This window comes from Heptranchias perlo, chromosome 21 (assembly GCF_035084215.1).
Source record: "Heptranchias perlo isolate sHepPer1 chromosome 21, sHepPer1.hap1, whole genome shotgun sequence".
Classification (NCBI taxonomy): domain Eukaryota; kingdom Metazoa; phylum Chordata; class Chondrichthyes; order Hexanchiformes; family Hexanchidae; genus Heptranchias; species Heptranchias perlo.
The window spans coordinates 27,879,678-27,901,444 of NC_090345.1; the positions used below are offsets into that span (position 1 = coordinate 27,879,678).

General features: G+C 40.5%; 1 protein-coding gene and 1 long non-coding RNA gene across 6 annotated transcripts in view; one reads left to right on the forward strand and one right to left on the reverse strand.

Moving 5' to 3' along the window:
* The window catches only part of ptprea (protein tyrosine phosphatase receptor type Ea), a 228,849-nt gene extending 215,299 nt beyond the window's left edge, over positions 1-13,550 (forward strand). For all 4 annotated transcript variants that reach the window (XM_068002366.1, XM_068002367.1, XM_068002368.1 and 1 more), the window contains 6 exons: positions 998-1,074; positions 1,765-1,899; positions 6,264-6,389; positions 8,209-8,360; positions 11,033-11,168; positions 12,218-13,550. In XM_068002366.1, the coding sequence (XP_067858467.1) occupies positions 998-1,074; positions 1,765-1,899; positions 6,264-6,389; positions 8,209-8,360; positions 11,033-11,168; positions 12,218-12,292 (701 nt within the window). In that variant the 3' untranslated portion in view covers positions 12,293-13,550. The remainder of the gene's footprint in view (positions 1-997; positions 1,075-1,764; positions 1,900-6,263; positions 6,390-8,208; positions 8,361-11,032; positions 11,169-12,217) is intronic.
* LOC137340091 (uncharacterized) overlaps positions 1-21,767 on the reverse strand; it is a 214,605-nt gene that overhangs the window by 168,454 nt on the left and 24,384 nt on the right. The gene's annotated exons all lie outside the window — the stretch shown is intronic.

A 21,767-nucleotide genomic window follows, 5' to 3' on the forward strand; every position in this document is an offset into this window, starting at 1 on the left:
ATCCCAGAGAAAGCTAGAAAGTGGCATAGCCAGAGACTTAGGAACAACTTTCTTGCCTGCTATCTCACCTAAGACGTCGCGTGAGGCAAGGGAAATAGACAAAATAAGGAATCAAAATCAAAGCAGTACCACTGATTAACTTAAACGTAAGACTTTTTGTAGTTGATTGTGTTTACTCTGAAATTCATTTTCCTAATATGAATGAAGTGTTTAAGTGCTTGCGAGCCATTCAACTGTGTTTCCACGCAGTTAGATACTGTGGTAGTGGTCATCGGGGATTGGTTGGGGGTGGGAATAATGCTGTTAGGCCATGCATTAAATTATCATCTGTGTAATATTGCTTCTTAAGAATATGGCTTAAAATTGTAAAAATCAGATCAAACTCATTTCAGCTCATTTTATTTTTAAATAGATGAATACACAGTGGAATACCACATTATTTATACACTTGAATAGGAGTTAGCGTTAAATTCTTGAAAAAATCAGATGTAGTTGTCCCTTTGCATGTATTGTCAATGTCCTAGTATAGATTTCCCCATGCGTATACATACAGATAAGTGTATGAGTCCCTGCTGAATTAAGGAAGGCTGCTTCATCAGTGCTGCTTTAATCATTGATTGACAGGGTCCAGGTTCTAATCTATTGATACCTACCTTTATAAACCTGGTACTTCACTGTTCCACATGGTACATCCCTTTTATTGGATAACAGCACATACTTTTTCTTGTTTTATTGTTAGTACAGCAAATCGAGCTTTTAAAAATAATTTTCTCTGTCCTCCCCAAAAAAACTTGAGGATCATTGAAGAGGTAAGAATAGACTGCTTGCCCTTCCCCACCTGGTATGTTTTCCCTTTACAGTCGGCTGAACAACTAGAACTATTTTCATTATGTTTATTACCTGGTGGAGCGCAGTCTCTCATGTATTTCTGTCAAACTGATAACAAGACAAACTCAATTGGTATAAAGCTGAATGTAATATATTTTATATTTTTAAGATGATTTCAACAGAGTCGTTCTGCCCAGGAAAAGGGGGCAAGAATTCTCAGACTATATTAATGCTTCATACATAGATGTAAGTATACTGACCACGGTTTTATTTTCATGCTTGCATGCATTATTATGGATAAGTCCTGAAAATATGACTAGTTTGCTTGGAGCAGGAGTTTCATAACCTACAGGTAAAAATGGCTAATTTGCATGTTTGTCCTGTAGCTCATTTACCTATCCAATTGCTAATTCAGTAGACTAAAACTATAAACTCATATTTTAAACCATAGTGATTAGATGTGTAAAAGATTCTATCGTCTCTACGTGAAATTTGGTAGCAAGCTGCTTCCATTTGATGAGCTGAGCTTTCAAAAGTGGATAGTTGTAGCAGTTTATGGCTGCAACAGGATTTTGTATACAAGTGCTTGGAACAGGAATTCTACACTATGGGAGTGATGGGGAGCTGGTTTAGTATCTTATAATTTTGTGCTTGGATTAGGTTTCTATTTTTACCTCGAGTTGATTATAATGTGTATGATATCAGAACAGTGATTATTTTCAGAAAGAAAATCAAAATACCACTGGTGGCACTTTAGGTACAGTCTCTGCTTTTTCAGTAATACAGCACAAAGTCTTGCTAATGGGAATGGAATAGGAGAAAATTATTGTGCAGCCAAACCCTGTTTAGCAGCAACTTTAATGTATTAAAATGTAGCTCAGTACTTGTACAGTTTACACACGTACCTTTGATTATCACTGAACTTCCTTATTACAGGGTTATCGGCAGAAGGATTATTTTGTTGCTACTCAAGGTCCCGTTCCTCATACAGTAGAGGATTTTTGGAGAATGGTTTGGGATTGCAAGTCTCACACCATCGTGATGCTCACAGAACTCAGAGAACGAGAGCAGGTATTATATCATAGAATTGCACTTAGGATGAAGTATTTTCACTGGAATCGAATATCAAAAGTTCACAGTGGGCCCGATATTAGGAGGGAGGCGGGTTGGCAGCAGGGGGTTGACTGGGTGTGTGGGTAACGGGCCCAGAGCAGCCCCATTTAAAGGGGCAGTCCTCCACTGACCAATGCTGCAGAAAATAGGCAAAATTACTGCCTGGAGCAGCCCAGGGGGTAGGCTGCTCCCAGGTTTGATGATGCCTCACTCCAGGTCTTACTGGATGGGGTGAGGAGGAGGAGGAGGAAGGAGATCTTCCACCCGGCGGACGGGAGGAAGTGGCCTGCCTCTGCCACCACGAAGGCCTGGCTTGAGGTGGCAGAGGAGGTCACCAGCACCACCAACATATCATGCACCTGCATACAGTGCAGGAGGCGCTTCAATGACTGAACCAGGTCAGCCAAAGTGAGTACTTTTACTCATTCCGCTACACTCCGTCTGCCACATCACCGCCCCCACCCCACATCTCCTTCTGCACTGCCAACACTACTCTATCACATCACTCCTCACACCCACTGAACCCTCATCCTCATCTTACCTGCACTTCCTCACCTCCCCAGTACTCATCCCACCACTACCACTCAACCCAATCCTCATACAATCTCATGGCTCTGTCTCATACTCACCCTCTCATGCATCTCTTTCATGGTCAACCTCACCCCACCTGCCACTACCTGTGCTGAAGCCACAGGGCATGCATCACATATGTGCAGTAGGAAACGTAAGGCAAACGTGTCGTGAGCATGAAGGGGATGCACAAGGGTGTTTGAGGGTTTGTCATGGTTTTTACTTATATTTGATTTCTGATCAACACACATTACATTTATATTGTCACCACTACTGCCACGTCTTGGCCATTCTTGACTGGCTTGTGCAATAAGGTCCTTTCATGCGGTTCTCCATGAACACCCTTGATGCCACCCATTGGGTCACCCTACAGTGGGTGTATGTGTAGTTGCACGACTACTTTGTGCAGGTGCCTGTTGCACAGCACTGTGTTGTGTAGCTCCACGTGGCGGAGGTGGACAGCCTGGCGAGGCTGGTGATGTTGCTCGTCCTCCAATGGAGTGATGAATGCAGCTATGGACGCCCGCCCATCCTGACGGTGTGAGTGTGAGGGGGTCCGCAAAGTAGGTAAATGTGTTTGGACAGCAGAGTTTAGGGTATGATGTAATAATTTTGAGTGTGGAGACAACGGTGTGGCAGGCAAAACTTTGTCTGAGAGTGCCCTGCTGCAATGAATGAGGTATTCCCCCCAACTGTCAAGGAATCTTCTGCATTTCCCAATGGCTGCTGACTGAAACACGTCTGCAACAACAGGGAGTGTTTCCCACAGCATGGGAAACATGCTGAGGAGAGTCCAAAATCACATCCCTGCTAAAATCTCTTCCCAATGAGGTCTGTCAACGACCTCAAGTACCTCCCTAACTATCTAAACTGTCATCCTGCCGGCTTTAATTGCCGGTGGGATTCCCGCATGCAGGGGCTGCGCGTACACCGATTCACGTCACTGGGGAACCCAGAAGCGGGCGGGTTGGAGCCGGGCTCCGGACCTGTTCTGGGATTCCCCAATTTTAGGAACCCCCCCGCCACGAACGCACCCGCTCGGCCATCCTAAAATTGACCCGAGTATAACTCAACACCACTGCCTCCCCATACATTACATGCCAGAATTGTGTATGCCTTGACACTGCAAAGATCTATCTATCAAAAGATAAATGATAATAAATGGTTAGGAAGAGGGATAACAATTTTAAAATATTTACAAATGTTAATTTAGTAAATAAACCAGGACTTGTGATTTAATCATTTAGAATTAAGAAATATTATGGATTAAACTGCTGTTGCTGAAAATAAAATAATCTGCCTCTACCAGGTCAGGGCCATTAGCGTTCTATCAACATATTGTAGAGGATATGTTCCCAGCAGCACAACCTAGATAGGGAATTAACCATGATGTGAATTGTGGATGTGCTCCTATGTCTTATGACTCTGTCGAACAATGTGTTGGAGCACTAATGTATAATCTTGCTTCATCATCTCAACACCACCCCAATTACTCTGTTGAACTTTCAAATGTGGTCCCTGGCCCTGAATGTCCTTGGACTTTCTGCCTCAGCATCACAATAAGTTCATCGGAAGTACGGTGGCAACCCCGTTTAGAGGTGTTTACATTCCACCGCACCTCTGATGAAGTTATGGCAGCAGAAAATCCAAGGAAATTCAGGGACAATATTTTTTAAATCACTCTTGTGCTTTGAAGGAAATATGTATTAGTTCAAGATTGCAACTTGTCAACATTTGAAAGTCAATATCTGCCTTATAACCCATCCTGTGCACAGTACTCCTCATACAAGTGCAGCAAATGATGCACAATTTAAAAAACAACGGAAAAGAATTAAACTTGCAGCAGTCTTTTAAAATGTATTGGCATCCTGATTCAAGTCACAAAGAAGACCCCTTTGAACTATAACACTTTATGGCACAGGAGGAGGCCATTTATGCTGAGTCTTTGCTAGAGTAATTCCTGTTACCTCACTCTCTATACCTAGCCTTTTATCGTCCGGTGCTTCAACGATTTATGCACTTTTCCCTATAAAAAATATGATTGCCTCTGCCTCAATCACTCTCTATGGCAAAGCATTCCATGCTCCAACAACTATCTATGTAAATAAATTTCTCCTAATGTTTCTCCTTACTCTGTTAGTGAGGATTTTAAGTTGCTTATCCCCCATTTAGTTTTACATCAAAAGTAATTGAACTGTAAAATGTGCAAAATTTTCTGAAACTTTAGTAGAAGTGTAAATACCACGTAGAATCATAGAATGGTTCCAGCATAGAAGGAGGCCATTCAGCCCATCGAGCCCTTGCTGGCTCTTTGTAAGGGCAATCCAGTTAGTCCCATTCTCCTGCTCTTTCCCCGTAGCCCTGCAAATTTTTTCCCTTAAAGTATTTATCCAATTCCTTTTTGAAAGCCACGATTGAATCTGCTTCCACCACCCTCTCAGACAGACCATTCCAGATCATAACTACTTGCTGTGTAAAAAAGTTTTTCCTCATGTCGCCTTTGGTTCTTTTGCCAATCACCTTAAATCTGTGACCCTTCTGCCAATGGGAACAGTTTCTCTTTATTTACTTTATCTAAACCCTTCATGATTTTAAACACTTCTATCAAATCTCCTCTTACCCTTCTCTGCTCTACAGAGAACAATCCCAGCTTCCCCAGTCTATCCAAATAACTGAAGTCTCTCATCCCTGGAACCATTCTACTAAATCTTTTCTGCACCCTCTCGAAGGCCTTCACGTCCTTCCTAAAGTGTGGTGCCCAGAATTGGACACAATACTCCAGTTGTGGCCGAACCGGTGTTTTATAAAGGTTCAACCTAACTTCCTTGCTTTGTACTCTATGCCTCTATTTATAAAGCCCAGGATACCAAATGCTTTTTTAACCACTTTCTCAACCTGTCCTGCCACCTTCAAAGATTTGTGCACATATACCCCCAGGTCTCTCTGTTCCTGCACCCCTTTTAGCACATTATATGCCGATCACTTATTCACCAATAACGTGCATAAAAATCAGCCATATACTTGTGCTTTGTCTGAAATTAGCACTTAATAGGATAGTTCGGCACGTTACCAAGCTACAGACACGATAGAGGGATCATAACTCCCTTTTGCCCAGCTTCTGAGAGTTAAAATCGAGCAATACTTTCCCGCTCCAATACCGCCTTGCGTTGACTTTAATGCCGGACTGAGGCGAGCTTCTCATTAATATATGATAATTGGGGTCCTATTGCTCAGGTAGGACCCTGAGGCAAATTTAAGGGCCTACTGGCCATGGTTACTCCGACCACTGAAACCTGCCGGATGCCCAGAGGAGACCCTAAAACTTTTCTTTGTGGGTCTCTGCCGCCCCAGGTTTCCCCCCCTTCCCTCCCCGTGCGACTTATCTGAGTGCCGACGGGTGGCTTCAGGTCCACCTGCTCTTCGCCTGCCAGCAGATAGCCAGCTACCTCTTTATATTGTTTCGGGCAGGCAGCTGACCAGCAGGATGTTAATGAGGCGTGGCTGTTAAAATCAGCCAGGCATCCCACAGAGGCTCCTGGGCAGGAAGTTCGGCAGCTCTCCCTGGCTTTTGACCCAGGAGTTAAAATCCACGCTAATGCTTTCCCTGTGGTACTGGTTTACACTATTAATTTCTACATAGTAGCAAATATTTTAAATGTGCTACCGCTTCCTAACATGACAAAAAAAACTTTCTATTGAAGTGTTCTGCTATGGTTTAAAAACATGCCGTAACTCATGCATTCTTCCTGCAGGAAAAGTGTTCCCAGTATTGGCCATCAGAGGGCTCTGTGACATATGGAGCCTACACAATAGAAATGAAGAATGACCAAATTTCTGATACTTTCAGTGTCAGAGACCTCTCTCTCACAAACAGCCCTGTATGTATTACTTCAAATTTTATTGTAATTATATGAATATCTCTAGAATAATAAGTTATAAAGGATTGACAGTCATTGTAAAACTAATCATGTACCATCCCACATCTCTTGGTAATATGGTGGAGACAGATGTTTCAATAGTGTAAACAGCAGAGTATTTCCCTCCCAGTCAAAAAGCCCAGGGTCTGCTCCAGAGATGCCTGTTGGGTGAGTTTTGTCAGTTCACCCACAAGAAAGCAAGCTATTTTGTTTTGAGGGGACTAACACTTACTTCTTGTCCCACTTGAATAGTGTTTTCTGATGGATGATCATATAATACTGATGACAAAACCTTTAGAATAAAGAAAGGACTTGCATTTATATAGTCCCTTACCATATCTCTCAGAAGGTCTCAAAGTACTTAACATGCAGTAAATTGCTTTTGAAGTGCAGTGACTACTATGCAAGCATGAACAGCATCCATTCTGCACACATCAAGATCCCACATGCAACAATGAGATGGATAAGCAGTTGATCTGTTTTTGGTGGCTTTATTTGAGGGAGTAATGTTGCCCGGAACACTGAATAAACTCCCTGCTGTTCTATGAACAGTGTCAAGGGATCTAACGCTTGTCTGAACCATCAGAACAAGCAGATGAGGTCTTGGTTTAATGTCTTATCTAAGGAATGGCACCTCTGATGACACTTAGTACTGTATGGGAGTGCCAGCCTAGATTACATGTGATGACAAGAGTGACTGAAATCTTGCTGCTCAATTTTAGTAGTGTGTTAACAGATTCACGTGAAAAACCTCTGTCTAAGGAAAGCACTATCCCTTCGTTAACATAATAGACAAAGGAATTTCATACAAACACATTAATGTGTTCATTATTTTTATTGCACATCACATCATCATGATGTGGGTGACAATAAAGTCTTTCATTTTGGAGGGTTTTTTGAGAAAAAAAGTCATTTTTCAGCCTCCCCAGTAACAAAATGGCCACTGTATTTGTAATATAAATATCTTTCAAAATGTTCATGAAATTCTGACAAGCCAAAGTGAAAGTGAACTGTAAATTGATTTAAATAAACTTGTGAAGAGTTAGTGAAACTGAATTTCATATATAAAACTGTCTTGAGTGATTGAAAGAAATAGTATATCATTGTAGGTTCCAGCTTTCATTAAGAATAAAATTTAAGACTTCCGGCTGATTATTTTTTATAAGGATGTGTGCGATTTTGTAGCACTGCATCAGCTGCTGCTGTTTTTTTTCTCTTTGTGTGTCTGTCTTACATTAACATCAATGATATCAATAAATATAATTATGCTATAGTATAATTCCACCAAACTAATACTTTCTTTTCACTACACAGATCCGTTATCAAAAACACTTACATAGAATTTACAGCACAGAAATAGGCCATTTAGCATTACATAGAATTTACAGCACAGAAATAGGCCAGTGTTAATGCTCTACACGAGCCTCCTCCCACCTTACTGCATCTAACCCTATCAATATATCCTTCTATTCCTTGCTCCCTCATGTACTTATCTAGCTTCCCCTTAATAATTTATAAAAAAGTTATTCTAATAGGTATATTCAATGAGTCAAAAAACTATTTGTTGCACAAAGCATGTGAGGAGCTATGTTAATATATTATCGTAACCAAACAGGATTTATTTTACACATATAGCTGATCATAAACTCAACATACTGCACAGAAGTGTCTGTGGTTAGATTATTTAATATATCTAGGTTTTGTTAAGATATTATGCTGATGTAATGGATGGCCAATACCAGTTAATGTTTTTAAAAATAATATTGCAATTGAAATGCAGGAAAACAAGAACAGGATAGTTCGACAGTTCCACTTTCATGGCTGGCCTGAGATCGGCATTCCAGCGGAAGGTAAAGGGATGATAGACCTGATCGCGGCAGTCCAGAGACAGCAACAACAATCCGGCAATCATCCAATCATAGTGCACTGCAGGTACTTCATGATGCAATTCACAACCAGCGATAATAGTTGACACCAGTCTTTCTAATGCACACTGTTGACTCAGAAGGGACGATTTTGCAAGTTTGTGCTGTTGATGGGATGCCTCGCGCCCTGCCAGCACCTATTGGGAAATTGCATGAGCTTCCATTCAATAATTGTGAGCAGCACGGCTGTGATTTCCTGCTATGTGTGGTTGACGGGCGAGGCTCCCTGTCAGCAGCACAAAATCGTAAGTTCCTCCTCCTCCAGAGAATAAATGCTCTGTGTGGTACGGTACTGGGCCTTGCAGACCAGGAGGGTTCAGTTTTCAATTGCTGGTCTATTGGTTGATCACAGTTGAAGTGGAACATTAGTTGATCTCAGCAAAGCTGAGATTTCCACTTCTCACTGAATGCAGGGATCGATGCTAGAAAATGCACATTGGCAGATGACGTAAGGATAGGATTAGGCTCAGCAGTGATGCCCCTCCCATGATTGAATTAGCTGTCTGCACTTATTGACTAGGCTTAGACATGAAGAATGGCCATGAGGACAGCTGGTGGGCTGCTGCTGCTGCCTGTATAACCGTACTCCAGTATGAATCATGCCTTCAGGAGAAGAAGCTATAAAAGTGTGGCTGGCAGCTCTGTATTCGATTGTAATAGGTTTTTGGTCCTTTAATTCGCCTCCCCCAACTAGGCATAGCAACATTGAACACCAGGGATAGACAGGCACCCCTTGTGCCCAGTGTTGCCATGGCACAAATGATAGAAAATAAATTGGGTATTTTCATCATTTGCACATCTTAACAATACGCCCACCAATAAAAAGGCAGACATATCAAGGGGCTATCATAATTCAAGTGGAAAATGTAGGCCTTGGTTTTCTACAGAATGGAACAACAAAACACAGTTTGGCTTTAATTGTTGTATATATCTAAGTAGTGATGTTACATGTAGGCAGCAAGAGCTAATTATGCAAGAAATCCTGGCATCTGTTTCCATTATACTATCTTCAAATCAGTGTTAGCATCAGGAGTGGAGTTAAGATTGAAGGGTTGGGGGATGGGTCTAAATTCAGATTTGGCCGACTTGGCGCAATACAGCCAAGACGGCGTGCTCCAATGCTCGGTTGCTGTTCGCGTAAGACTCAAAACAGCAACGCAATCGTGATTGGGAATTTAAAAGTTAAGTGAGTAAATTATTTGCTGTCAGTACAAAATTGGCTGACCTCAAAGTGATTGGGCCGGGGGGGGGGGGGGTCATGACCTCCCCTGGCTCCTCCACTGGCCAATATGACCCCACAGGTAAGTTTACTTGGGGATAGAATTGATTCAAAGTGCAGAAATCACACAATTCACAATGTTACTTGTTGGATCGATTTCAGAAGATAGTCGGTCTGTTCTGACCTCCAATTGACAGCACAAAGTATCAGAGTAAGCCACTGTCAATTTACTGTGGAGTTGTCCCCCACGGGATTAATTTACTGAATGCTAGGCTTGAGAATCAATTAGTACAAGACAAATGTGGACTCTAATATTGTGTAAAGCATTCTTTAATCCATTAAATCCATATTTTCCACTGGGTCAGCAGCAGGAAATAGCACTGTTAACATCCATTACTTATTCATTCTAGAAAATCAAGTGGCATTTAAAGTTTTACTGTGTCAAGTGGGAATACTTCCTCTCATGTTTGCTTTAAAAGGATTTGGCTTTCTCTAAATCACTTTGGTTGATGGTGAAGTATGCCTACAAGCACAATAATGTTGCCATTTTTATACTCCTCATTTCTGCATGCATGTAACATTTTATATCATTTTTTTTCAAGTGTCATCCTTTGTTAAAAAAAATTTGGAAACTTTTTTTTCACTTTGCAAAGTATACTACATTCACGTCAAACCGTATAACTTCAAATCCAATGACACTTATCACAAAGATATAAAACACGAATTCTGTAAATGTCAAAAACTGTAACTCATAATTTGCATTGTTTTATTGGTCTAGGCAGGGCAGGGGAGGCCGCAACTTTCCTTGTGGAGCCTGGAGGAGGAGGAACGCTCCTGCGGCCCCACAAAGGAAAGATTTCCACTTACCTTGGAGCACCTCTTCGTCCTCCCGAAAGCTTCTGATCTGCCTTCACCTAGTGGCAAAACTACGGCAATTTCCCCGCTCAAGCCACAAATCCCATCAGGGTCCTATCCCGGATTTGCATAAATGTATGAGGCTCCCACTTAGCGGGATGGATTAAAGTTCCTCCTTTATTTTGAACTATATAATGCACTAATTAAAAAGGGGCTGGCAGTTCCACGAAAATAATGGAGAAAGAAATTTTAGACACATGCCATTTTGCCATAACATAATTTTAGGTGTTCAGTCAGCTCCCTGCCCCCCTCCCGCCCCTCCCCACACACTGACCGAGATCTGAAGAATGTTGGGGGAAAAAGTTGAAAACCAACTTTTTTCCACCAAAGATAACTTGTGACGTTTTCCAGTTGCTTTCTGAGTTTTGGAGCTGTGGACATTTGATCCATGCTGCATTTAACATTAATCTTCTGGCATTATACAGCATATGCACTATATTCATTATATTAGTAGGAACAAGTTAAGAAAAGTTGACAAGAACAATGTAGAATCCAATTAAGACTGTTTACTATTTAAATAAGACTTGAATCTATTTATTTTGCAGTGCTGGTGCTGGCAGGACAGGTACATTTATTGCATTGAGTAACATTCTGGAGCGAGTGAAAGCTGAAGGCCTTTTAGATGTGTTCCAGACTGTTAAGAGCTTACGAATGCAGCGACCACATATGGTGCAGACATTGGTATGACATTTTCTGTTTTGGATTTCCTAAAGCATAAAAGAATTTGAAGCAAGACATAGGGGGTGATTTTAAAACGGAGGCAGGAAGGGGGCAGGGGGGTCAAATTGAGGTTCGGAAACCCATTAGTTCAAGTTTTCCAGATGTCCTTACGATTTTGACGTGATGACGTCTTTTGTTTTTTTGTCAGTTTCCCATCCCATTGACCGGCTGATTAACAGTCTGGTGTCAGTCGGATGGGAGACCAGCCAGGGAGAGGATGTCTTCGGGTAAGTCTGCAGGTAGTCTTAGTTTGGATGGAGGGGGGTACGGGGTGCATGGGTGGGCATAGGTTGGCACGGGGGTCATGAGTCATGGGGGAATGGGATCGGGGGTCATCACGGTGGTCCGCGATCATTGAGGGAGAGGGTCGGGGGTGGGAGGATCGAAGTCGCAGGAAGAGAATCGGGGTCAGCGGATCGGGTTCGGGGGTCGGAGGGGGAGGGTCGGGGGTCAGAGGGGGAGGGTCGGGGGATCAGGGTTGGGGGGAGGATTCGGGTCGGGGTCGGGGGTCCGCAATTGGGATGGAGTCCGCGATCAGGGGTCGGGTGTCCTCGATCGTTGTGGGGTCGGTGCAGGTAGGCTTGTTGGGCCTGGGGGAAGCATTCCTGCTCCTCTGGGCCCACAAGCTGTGCCTTTCTGGTACCTACCTGTTAGTCTCGGGACCTCTCGCCTCCTTTCACGAGGCGTAAAACAGAAGGCCCGGGAATCCCGGCCCTCCCCCGGGGTTGAAATCGGGAATTGGTGAAAAATGGAGGCCTGAAGCCTCCTTGAAAGGTTCCGACCCGCCTCCTGGGAGCGAGTTGGTCGTCCGGCCCTGGTGAAAACTGGAAATGGGCAGGTTGGAAGCGGGTCTGAAATGGTGGCAATTTTCAATGCCCCCCCCCCGCCCCCAACTCGCCTGCTTTTTAATTTAAAAATTAATCCTATAGTGCTGATTCTTTTAAAAAATGTTGTGAAGCATCAACTATATTTTAATTTCTTTAATAAAGTGTTTTTCTTTTTCTTTGCAGGAGCAGTATGATTTCTGCTACAAGGTGGTACAAGATTTTCTAGACATACACTCCGATTATGCCAACTTCAAATAAATGTTTGCCTTACAGATTTTTTTTTACCGTTTAAATTGTTAGCTGACAGGCCAGTAAAGCATCTTTTGTACATTAATTTATCAAGAATTTATTTTGTATTTTGCTATGCATTTGTTGTCTAGAAGAATGTTACTAATAAGTTGAAGGTCTTTTCTTTATTGTCTTGTGACTATGCTTTTGAAGTATTTAGGTTACAGTAATTGGGGAGTCATGCTTCTGTTAGGAGTCATTTGATATTTTTAACTGAACGTGTAAAAGGAGTACATTTACTGTCTCTCTCGCACACCTGAAAAAGCTTTATTTAAGCAGAAACCTTTTATGCATTATCAATTACATTTTATTTTGAACCTTGAATGTACAGAAGATTGAATCAGATCTACTGAAAAAAGAACTTTATTTGTTTTGTGAAAAAGCAACAATGTTTGACCCCCTCAAAGTGTTACATAATGTGAATTTATACTGTGCATTGGAGTTTGCATTATTTTCAAAAGGTTGGGTGTGATGCATATATAATAGATATATTTTTATATGAAAAGTTTACAGTGTTATAATGTTAGTTGCATATCATGCGTTTTGACATTGTTTTGGCTTACCTAAAAAGTTTATTCTTAAACATGTTTAGTGATAATACACTGTTGTCCAGTTCTCTTTTTATATATTTATTTTTAAAATTACTCCTGATCCTCCAGGCCTCTCAGAAATAACCTGGGCCGCTGCCACCCCGGGACCGCCACCCCCCCCCCCCCACCCCCCCCTGTGATCGTGACCCCTTGCTGTCGGCAGTGGCAGCCCAATATTGTCTAGCCTTATTCTGGCGAGCTGCATCAGGACACCCGTTTGGCTTCCCACATTTCGCCGGTCTGACGTCAATGAAACCGGGGCCTCAAACTCACGACTATCTCTTCGCCACCGGGACAGGCAGCCGATCGGCTGCCCAAAATTCAAAATTGACCCCCTGGTCGTTACGGATCATTGTCGCACCACTACTACCTACAGAACTTAGGGCATGTTTTAAGTGAATATCTTTGGAAATTCATTAAAATGGTATTCCTGTAACTTTTGTTTTGTTAAAATGTAGTGCCAATTTTATCCATAGTTCCATTTTTCACTTATAGAATGATAATCCTTCCCAGTGGCAAAAGTGAAAATGTTAAAAACGCGGCAGATTGATCAGCATCTGAAAGAGAAAGTTTAACACTGGGTGTGACATTTCTTCAGAAGTTTTTATATCTAATCAATAAAATATCTATTATGAGCAGTTTCAGTATTAAATGGGACTTTATTGAACAGTTACAATCATTTCCAGTGTTTGGAAGGAGTGAAAGTATAATTTGATGATTTATTTACAATGAGAAATATCAATTTAAAGAATGATAAGTGCAATTGCCAATTATTTTAAATCAAGCCAAATGATAACTGATATGGTCAGTACTGGATTCTACCTAGGTCCTGTGCAAATAAACTCAGGAAATAAAATTAAGATAAAATTGAAATTAAATTAGGTTTGTTGGACTGCCAGAAATGTGGAGAAAATGATGAACTACAGAAATAAAGGAAGACTTTTAAAAACTTAGAGTAAAAAGTGAAGTTGTTTTTCACTGGTTCAGTTTATCGCCAAATTATTCAGAATGCTACTGGATCTCTTGTTGCCATCAGAGAATGTTACAGTACAGAAAGAGGCCATGAGGTCTGTGCCGATGTTTCTTCACAGGAGTTACCTAGTCTAATTCCACTCTCATGCTCCCTCTCTATACCTTTTAATATTCCTTTATCAAGCAACTTTCTAATTTCCTTCTAAAAGAACTTATGGACTTTGCTTTAGCAACAGTTTGTAGCAGAAAATTCCACACCAACTGTGTAAATTTTTTCTAATGTCCCTTTCGCTTTCCTAATTTGTCTCTAAATTCTTTTTATCTTTGTGATTATCTTAAATTTGTGTCCTCTTGTTATTAACCAATCATTATTTATATTATCATAACCTGATCATGATCTTGAAGATGTCTATCAGGTTATTCTTTAATCTTCTCAGATCAAGCAAAAACAAAAGCCCTAATTTCTCAAGTCTTTCTTCATAACTATAACCCCTCACCCCTGGTAACATCCTAGTGATTCTACCCTTTCCATTGCTTTTCTATCCTTCCTGAAATGGGGTTTCCAAAGCTTAACGCAGTACTCAACTGCAGCATAGTTAAAGGGGGGATTTTAATTCTTCCTGTGTCAAGTGAGGGAGCAGCCAAAATTGAGCGGCTCCGGTTCCGGCTCTGTTCCTGTCGATTTCCAATTTTAATGCCATTGGTTTTGGTGGCGGATGAGGTGCCCGCCGCAAGCAGGTGGGAGCCTCGTGCATAAATGCAAATCGGCGTTTTATGACGTCACGGTATGGCATTTTAACCGTACCCTGATCTCGTCTGAAGGCAGCAGAGGCCCTCCAAGAGGAGCGCTCCTCTGTGCCCCACAATCAAAGTCTGGGTCTCAGCTGCCCCAAGCTCCCTGCCCCCCACCCTCAGGACCCTGCCAAACACCCCACCCCCCCCCCGCCCCATAACTTAAGTAACTTACCTGCATGCTGGTGAGCCTTCCTTGTGCTGCCAGCGGGTGGCCTCTGGGACACCCAAATATCCTCTCCGACATGCCGGCTAGCTGTTGCTTTCCGCCCTTTTGGGGGGGCAGCTGACCCATGGCATGTTGATAAGACCTGGGAGTTAAAATACTCTGGGCCTGAAATTTATGCCAGCAGGTACATGTCGCACTCACCCGCCTGCCCGAAACCCGCTCTAGGTTAAAATGCACCCCAAAATCTTGTACATGTTAAATATTACTTCTTTGCTTCTGTGTTTCCAGATGCAAAACCAAGGATTACATTTGCCTTTTTTATGACCTTACCTGCTAACACTGATACCTTTTAATGATGTGCGTATCTGCACACCAAGGTCTTTCTGCTTGCATGCTTCATTTAAAATCTCACCATTTAAGGTGTATTTCTTTTCCTTATCCTTACTTCCAACATTCATTACTTCACATTTTTCTACTGAACTCCATCTGCTACCTCTGTGCCCATTTTGCTAAACTCTATCGTCCTGTGGTTTTTCGCATCCTTGTCACAATTTGCCATACGTTATTTAGTGTTATCTGCGAATTTCAATATTGTTCCCTCAGTCCCTAAGTCCATAATATTTATGTGTGTTATAAATAACAGTGGCTCCATTACAGAGCCTTTAGAACACCACTCACCACATCTTTTCAGTTGGAGAAGTTTCCTTTTATCCCTACTTTTTGCTTTCTGCCCTCCAACCATCACTATCGATGTGGCCACATTCCCCTTAATTCCATGTGCCATTATCTTTGCCATACATCTGCTGTGTGAAATCTTGTCAAATACTTTTTGAAAATCCATAAAAACTACATCCATTGCATTTACTTTACCTATCCTCTTATTTATTTAAAGCAGTCGGTAAGGTTGGTGAAGCATGACTTGCCTTTTCAAAATCTGTACTGCTTGGCTCTGATTAGCTCATGTTTCTCTAAATACTAGTCTCCAATATTTTTCATTTGCTAACATGAAACCTATGTATGAAATTTATCACAAATTCAAGCTTCAGGCTGTTGGCACTTGGAATCTCCTACGAATATAGCCACAGCATTTCCCAATAGTACACAAGAAATGATAAAAAAAATTCTACAATCTACATTTTGTTGGCCCAAAAGATTACATTTAAATAATTGAAAAGTTTGTTGACTAAGAATTAAGCAAATCTTTCAATATCCTTAATTTTCAAATTGGTTCGTAGACACTAGAAGAATCCATTTTAATGTCTAAATGTAAATCTATCATTAAAATACAATTTTCAGATTTTTTTGAGCAAATTGAAAGGCTACTGATAACTTTACAACTTTTGTTGGGCATATTTAAAATACCACAGAATGTTCAGTTCATCTGATTGCTCCAAAATATTTGCAGTTTTACAGTACCAGAGGAATACATCCAGTTCATGGACCTATTCAAAATTTGTTTCAGAAATAGTTCTTCACATATTATCATCTGCAGATATGGCTCTTCGTAAACAGTGGAGTTGCAGAAATGGCTGCATATCACTTTTAAGCATTCAAAAGCAACGGAATATTCATTAAATTTTGCTGATTTGCAAATTCCGATTGTATCTATAGTTGGTGCACACATGCTTCATTGCCATTGATTTGGTTTCTTCAGTGATTGCTTTAATTTTATTTGAAACTTAGTTCTTATTCTGTTTAGGCTGGAATTCTTCCCATTTCAGGCACCCAGGGTGGAAAGCGTCGGCGATACACCTACAATGCATGCCCGAACTAGGAGGCCCAAGGCCAGCCTGAAATTGGGCCTCATCTAAATAATGTGGGTGAGCTGCTGGCACCTGTTGGACCTCCACAGGCAGCTTGCCCTTCTGTTGGTTCGCATTTCAGGCTGCTTGCCTTGCTAACAGCAAGCCCTCAGGCAAGTGCCGGGAGGGGTGGAAGGAGAATGGGAGGGGGGAGGTGGCTTATCGCATGGTGGCAATGGCCCTCATGTAAGTGCCTGGGGGGAGTGGAAGGAAAACGGGAGGGGGGCCAATAACATGCGGGCTGCGGCCGTCAAGAGGAGCGTGGAGCTGGGTTTTCAAAATTATTTTCTTTTACTCACCTTTTGTTGGCGGCTACTGCTTAGGCCCCAGCGGCCACTGAAGAATCCTGTCCGGGGCAGACCCATCTCTCACCCCACTCACTGCAGACCAATTTCAGTGAGGTCGGCCTAAAACAAGCATGAGGCCCCTCACTCACATATTTAAGGGACTTAATGCCTGTTTTAGGCAGCCGCCAGGGACAACTGAAAAATGGTCCGTCCAATTTCAGTGAGGGGCGAGTAGACTGGACACTAGTAGTCCGGGATCCAGCAGAGTTTGGGGCCATTCAGTCAGATCATAAATCATAGAAAATTTACGGCACAGAAGGAGGCCATGCGGCCCATTGTGTCCACGCCGGCCGAAAATGAGCCACCCAGCCTAATCCCACTTTCCAGCACTTGGTCTGTAGCCTTGTAGGTCATGGCACTTCAGGTGCACATCCAGGTACTTTTTAAATGAATTGAGGGTTTCTGCCTCTACTTACAGATTGGTCAATGTATTTAGATGGGAATCTTTTTAGCTACAAGATTAGTTTAACATGGGTTCCTGCTGAAGATCCATTATCAAATGTACCTTTCCTTATGGGTTTCTTTCACTCTAATTTTAAAATACTTTGAGATAATGTAAATTTTTACTGTATTGGATACATTCTATTTAAAAAGATATACTAGTCTACAATAATTATTTGCAATCTATAACCCTCATCCATAATGCATGTGACTTTTTAAATTATGATCTGCAAATTACTTTACTAAGGGAATTGAAAAGCCACACCATCAAATTTTCTTTATATGTAAATAAGCACAAATGACTGAAAAACTATCTATTTTTTCAAATGTTTTCAAAATGATAGAGAGAATCAACATTTCATATTAGGTATGTGATTAATATTAAAGCCAAACACAAATGTCTTTCTTCTGCCACTTTTAGTTTGTATGGCTTAGATACCTTAGTGTATGAATTAGGTTTTCTCTTGCAGATTATTATATAGTGAGCTATCTCTTATAGTAGGTTGGACATTGTCACCCTTTGACGCTCCCCTTTTCTGTTATCAAGTATAAAGCATAAAATTTAAGTACACACTATTATACCTATACCTTGTCCTTTTCAACTAAATTGTCCACTTGCAAAAATGCCTCGGTTACTTATTTAAACTTTTGTTTTTACGTGGCATGCCTGAGAATGATTTAGTGCATTTTATAATATCTACTTCCACTGTGCCACAGTTATCTAGGGAAGCATGCATGAATTAATTAAGCATGAATGTGATTTAACAGTGAAAAGTAAATGCGTTGCCATATTTTTAATGAACTGTGGGTATTGTTACACCCAACCTTTAAGAGAAGCTACAGGCAAACAAGCTTGTAAATCTGAAAGCACACTACTCTGAATACTGCAATTTATTACTGTTAGTCTACCCAGTGAACTGCTTGTCTTTCTGTGCAATATACAACTGAATAATTTGTATGCAGGATGTATACATTTAAATCATCGATAGTAACAAATTTAATGTGGAATGCTTTATTGTGTTCATATTGTGTTTATAAAGTGCTAATGTATTTTACAAAATTGTTTTCTACTTTTCAGATGAGTTTTCTTTGCTTTATTAAGATGCATAAGACAGTGCTTATAAAAGGCCAAATAGTGATGAGAAGAAACTTCTGACCATTTCATCTAGATCAGTCACTGAGTGACTAAAGCTATTTGAAAGATGCAGCTTCTCATCTTCTGCCCCATTTCTGCATCAACTTCTACTTAAAAGTGAAACTAGTAAGGTTCCGTCTGCCTCAGGTGACACCCATTGTAACTTGTGAAGTTCCTAAGTGACAATGCCATTTACCCTAATATTTTCCTCTGTGCAAATTAGTAAGTTTGTTGTTTGTAAACAGGTTTACGAATTTGTTAACATAAATGCACAGATGAAAATAATGGGGTTAGTAATGTGGTAATCAGAGTGATGTAATCAGCACAATTCAACATCCAGGTTCCTTCAGACTTGAAAACCTACCCATTTTAGCCCAAAGGCAATGTAGAAAAGTCAGCAAGTAGAGGAAATATGGCCATCTCCTCCCCGTCCTCCAATAGCCACCGCATCCCTGCACAGAAGGTTTTTTTGCCTTTTACATTGGCTGTTATATACTGACCAGCTGGAAAAATCTGGAATAACAGAGTGGAAAATTACATACATATTACCTGACCACAGTATTTTTCCTAATTATTTTTAAACACCTCTTCTGTGTTTTCCCCTCTTAAAAACGGTCAATCCCATCAGACAGTTCACTGCATAGTGGCCAAAATAAATATGGGCGCTGGCTTTAGGAGGGCAGGAGCAGATGGAGAAGGTGACGACATTTTTCTGGATGCACATAATTAGTACAGGAGCCCGTGTGTCTTTTTTTTCTGGCGAGGTCTCCAAAGCATTTCAGGCTATTGACCAAGATCTGAGGTTTGTCTCGGGCAATTCTGGAGTCCAGCCAGGGTTTCGGAATACAGCAAGCTTTAGCAGAGTTTGGAACATCTAATCTTCCAAACAGATGTCTGGTTTATCAAAATTAGAATGTAAATCCGATGTCCAGCTCGGAGTATTATATGAGTATGAAGTAGCATTGTTGGCATTTGGCATCCCTGATTAGCACCTGTTATTAAAGCTGCAGGACAGGCACAGCCTGTTATCTGTCCTCGGAGCTGTCCTACTGTGAGACTTGCCATTTATATTGGGCATCTCTAATCTTTATCAGTCCAAGCTCCAGTGAAGTAACTGCCCATTAGTTTAAATTGGGTTTAACTAAAGAATATGATATAAGGAGTATTGCACTGTTTTAACAAAATGTAAATATGTAGTGGATGAAGGTATTCGTTGCAGCGTTTTTTCCCCGTATTTTATTGTATTGCTTTGGAAATTCCAAAACAGGCAAAACTAGACAAAACTTTTGTGTTTTTCCACAATAATGTATAACAGGTTACATTTCTAAACATTTAGTCTGATTAAATTAAGTGTGAACAAAAGGGAAAAATGCTGGTACTTAAATTACAGAATTCCTTTATTTTGGCCTTTTATAAGTCTTATATTGTACTTTTATTCTTTCTTCAAATAAAAAATGAGACTCTGCATATTTCTGTTTGCAATTATTTAAGTATTTGGTCCTGAGACCTTTCTCATTGCACTAATCTACTGACTGTTGTGCTTCAAAACTGCGCTGAATACAAAAAGATCACTGTTTTGATTTTGAATTTGTGAAATTAGCCTGAAAATAAATCTTATGTATGCAAAAAATCCTGTAGCTTTAATTTCCAAAAAGCATCGTATAGGGATGCCATATGTTTTGATGGTACAACAATAATTATTTTTAAAATGTCCAAGTATTTTGGACTAGCATTACTCTGCTTATTTGTCCTTGGAAAATTATTCATCTTTGTAAAAAGACTTTGTTATGGTTATCAAAAGTATTTGTTTGATATATCTTATCAAGATGATAACAGATATAATCAAATGGGGGAAGACAACTAATTGTCATTTTTCAGATCACAATATATTATCTCCAATATTATGCTATCCCTAAAATGATATATGAATACTGTTTTAAGTGTTTCTTTTTGTTGAAATATGATTATGTATTACAATACAGTTATTAATGTATTGCAAAATCTGTATTAAGTTGTAATCTATGCCTTTTTACAAGCTAGCATGCTCAAGTTTTGTTCATGGTGGCCAACTGCCATCTTAATGTTATTTATCCAGTTTTGCTAAATGATATTTTTGCAGTTCAAATCCATTAATAAATGGCAAACGAGAATCTTAATAAGTTATCCTTATGTGTGTGTGTTTATGTTTTATTACATTAATCTATATACATTAAAAATGTTACATAGGATACATACTCCATTAAAAACAGCTATGTAAACATTTCCTTTGGAAATTCCAATGTACAAATGTCCACACTTACACGTTGATCTGGAATTTCCTACAAAGGTGATTCAGGCGACGACGGTCATAAGTTATACCGTTGTCCATCCCGAATCTCCAGTGGCAAATATACGCCAACATTTGCTGGAAAACTGATTAGAATATGCTGCAGTGAGCAGAAGCAGCGAGCCAATGGCCAATGTAAAAACCCATTGTGATGTATGTGATGCTACTCAGTATTTGTTGGATGAAACTCTCTGCCACGCTTCTGGACCAGAGTATTAGCTCACAATAATGCGATGCTATCGTCAGACAGTTATCTAAGTAAATGGTAAGATGGGAATAGAATAAGGAGTATAGTATGAACATCTTTTCAAGTTCTAAAGCTAAGGCTATTGTCCTCTGTTATGAAAATTAATATACCTTTACCCATCCTAATATGTAAGTGAATTATTATAAAACAAAATACAAAATAAGTTATTTTTTTTCTGGCAATAGTGCCAAAATATTTTGAATTACATGCAACTATGTTAAAAAGAAACATAGATGTGCTTCCATAACAACGGTCTTTATTTTAACAATACAGTATAGTTTTGTTACCAATACAAAATCTCCCGTCTAATTAATCGTTTAATTTTTGACCCTAGTTCCCGGATGCTCAACCAGTTATTGGGGGTGAAATTGGACATGGGCTGGGACACAAACAGGCGGTATCTCATCGTTCGCCCATTGGACATCCCGCTCAATATTCAATCCCATTGATTTCAATGGAACTGAATACTGGGCTTTTCGTATAATGGGCGGCAAAAGAGATTCCACCTGTTTTACATCCCCACCCAAGTCCAATTTCATCCCACTGTCTTCTTAAAATAACACGATACCACAGGGGATTTTTGTCTTCTTTCATCAATATTCTTACACTGGTTAAACATCTTGG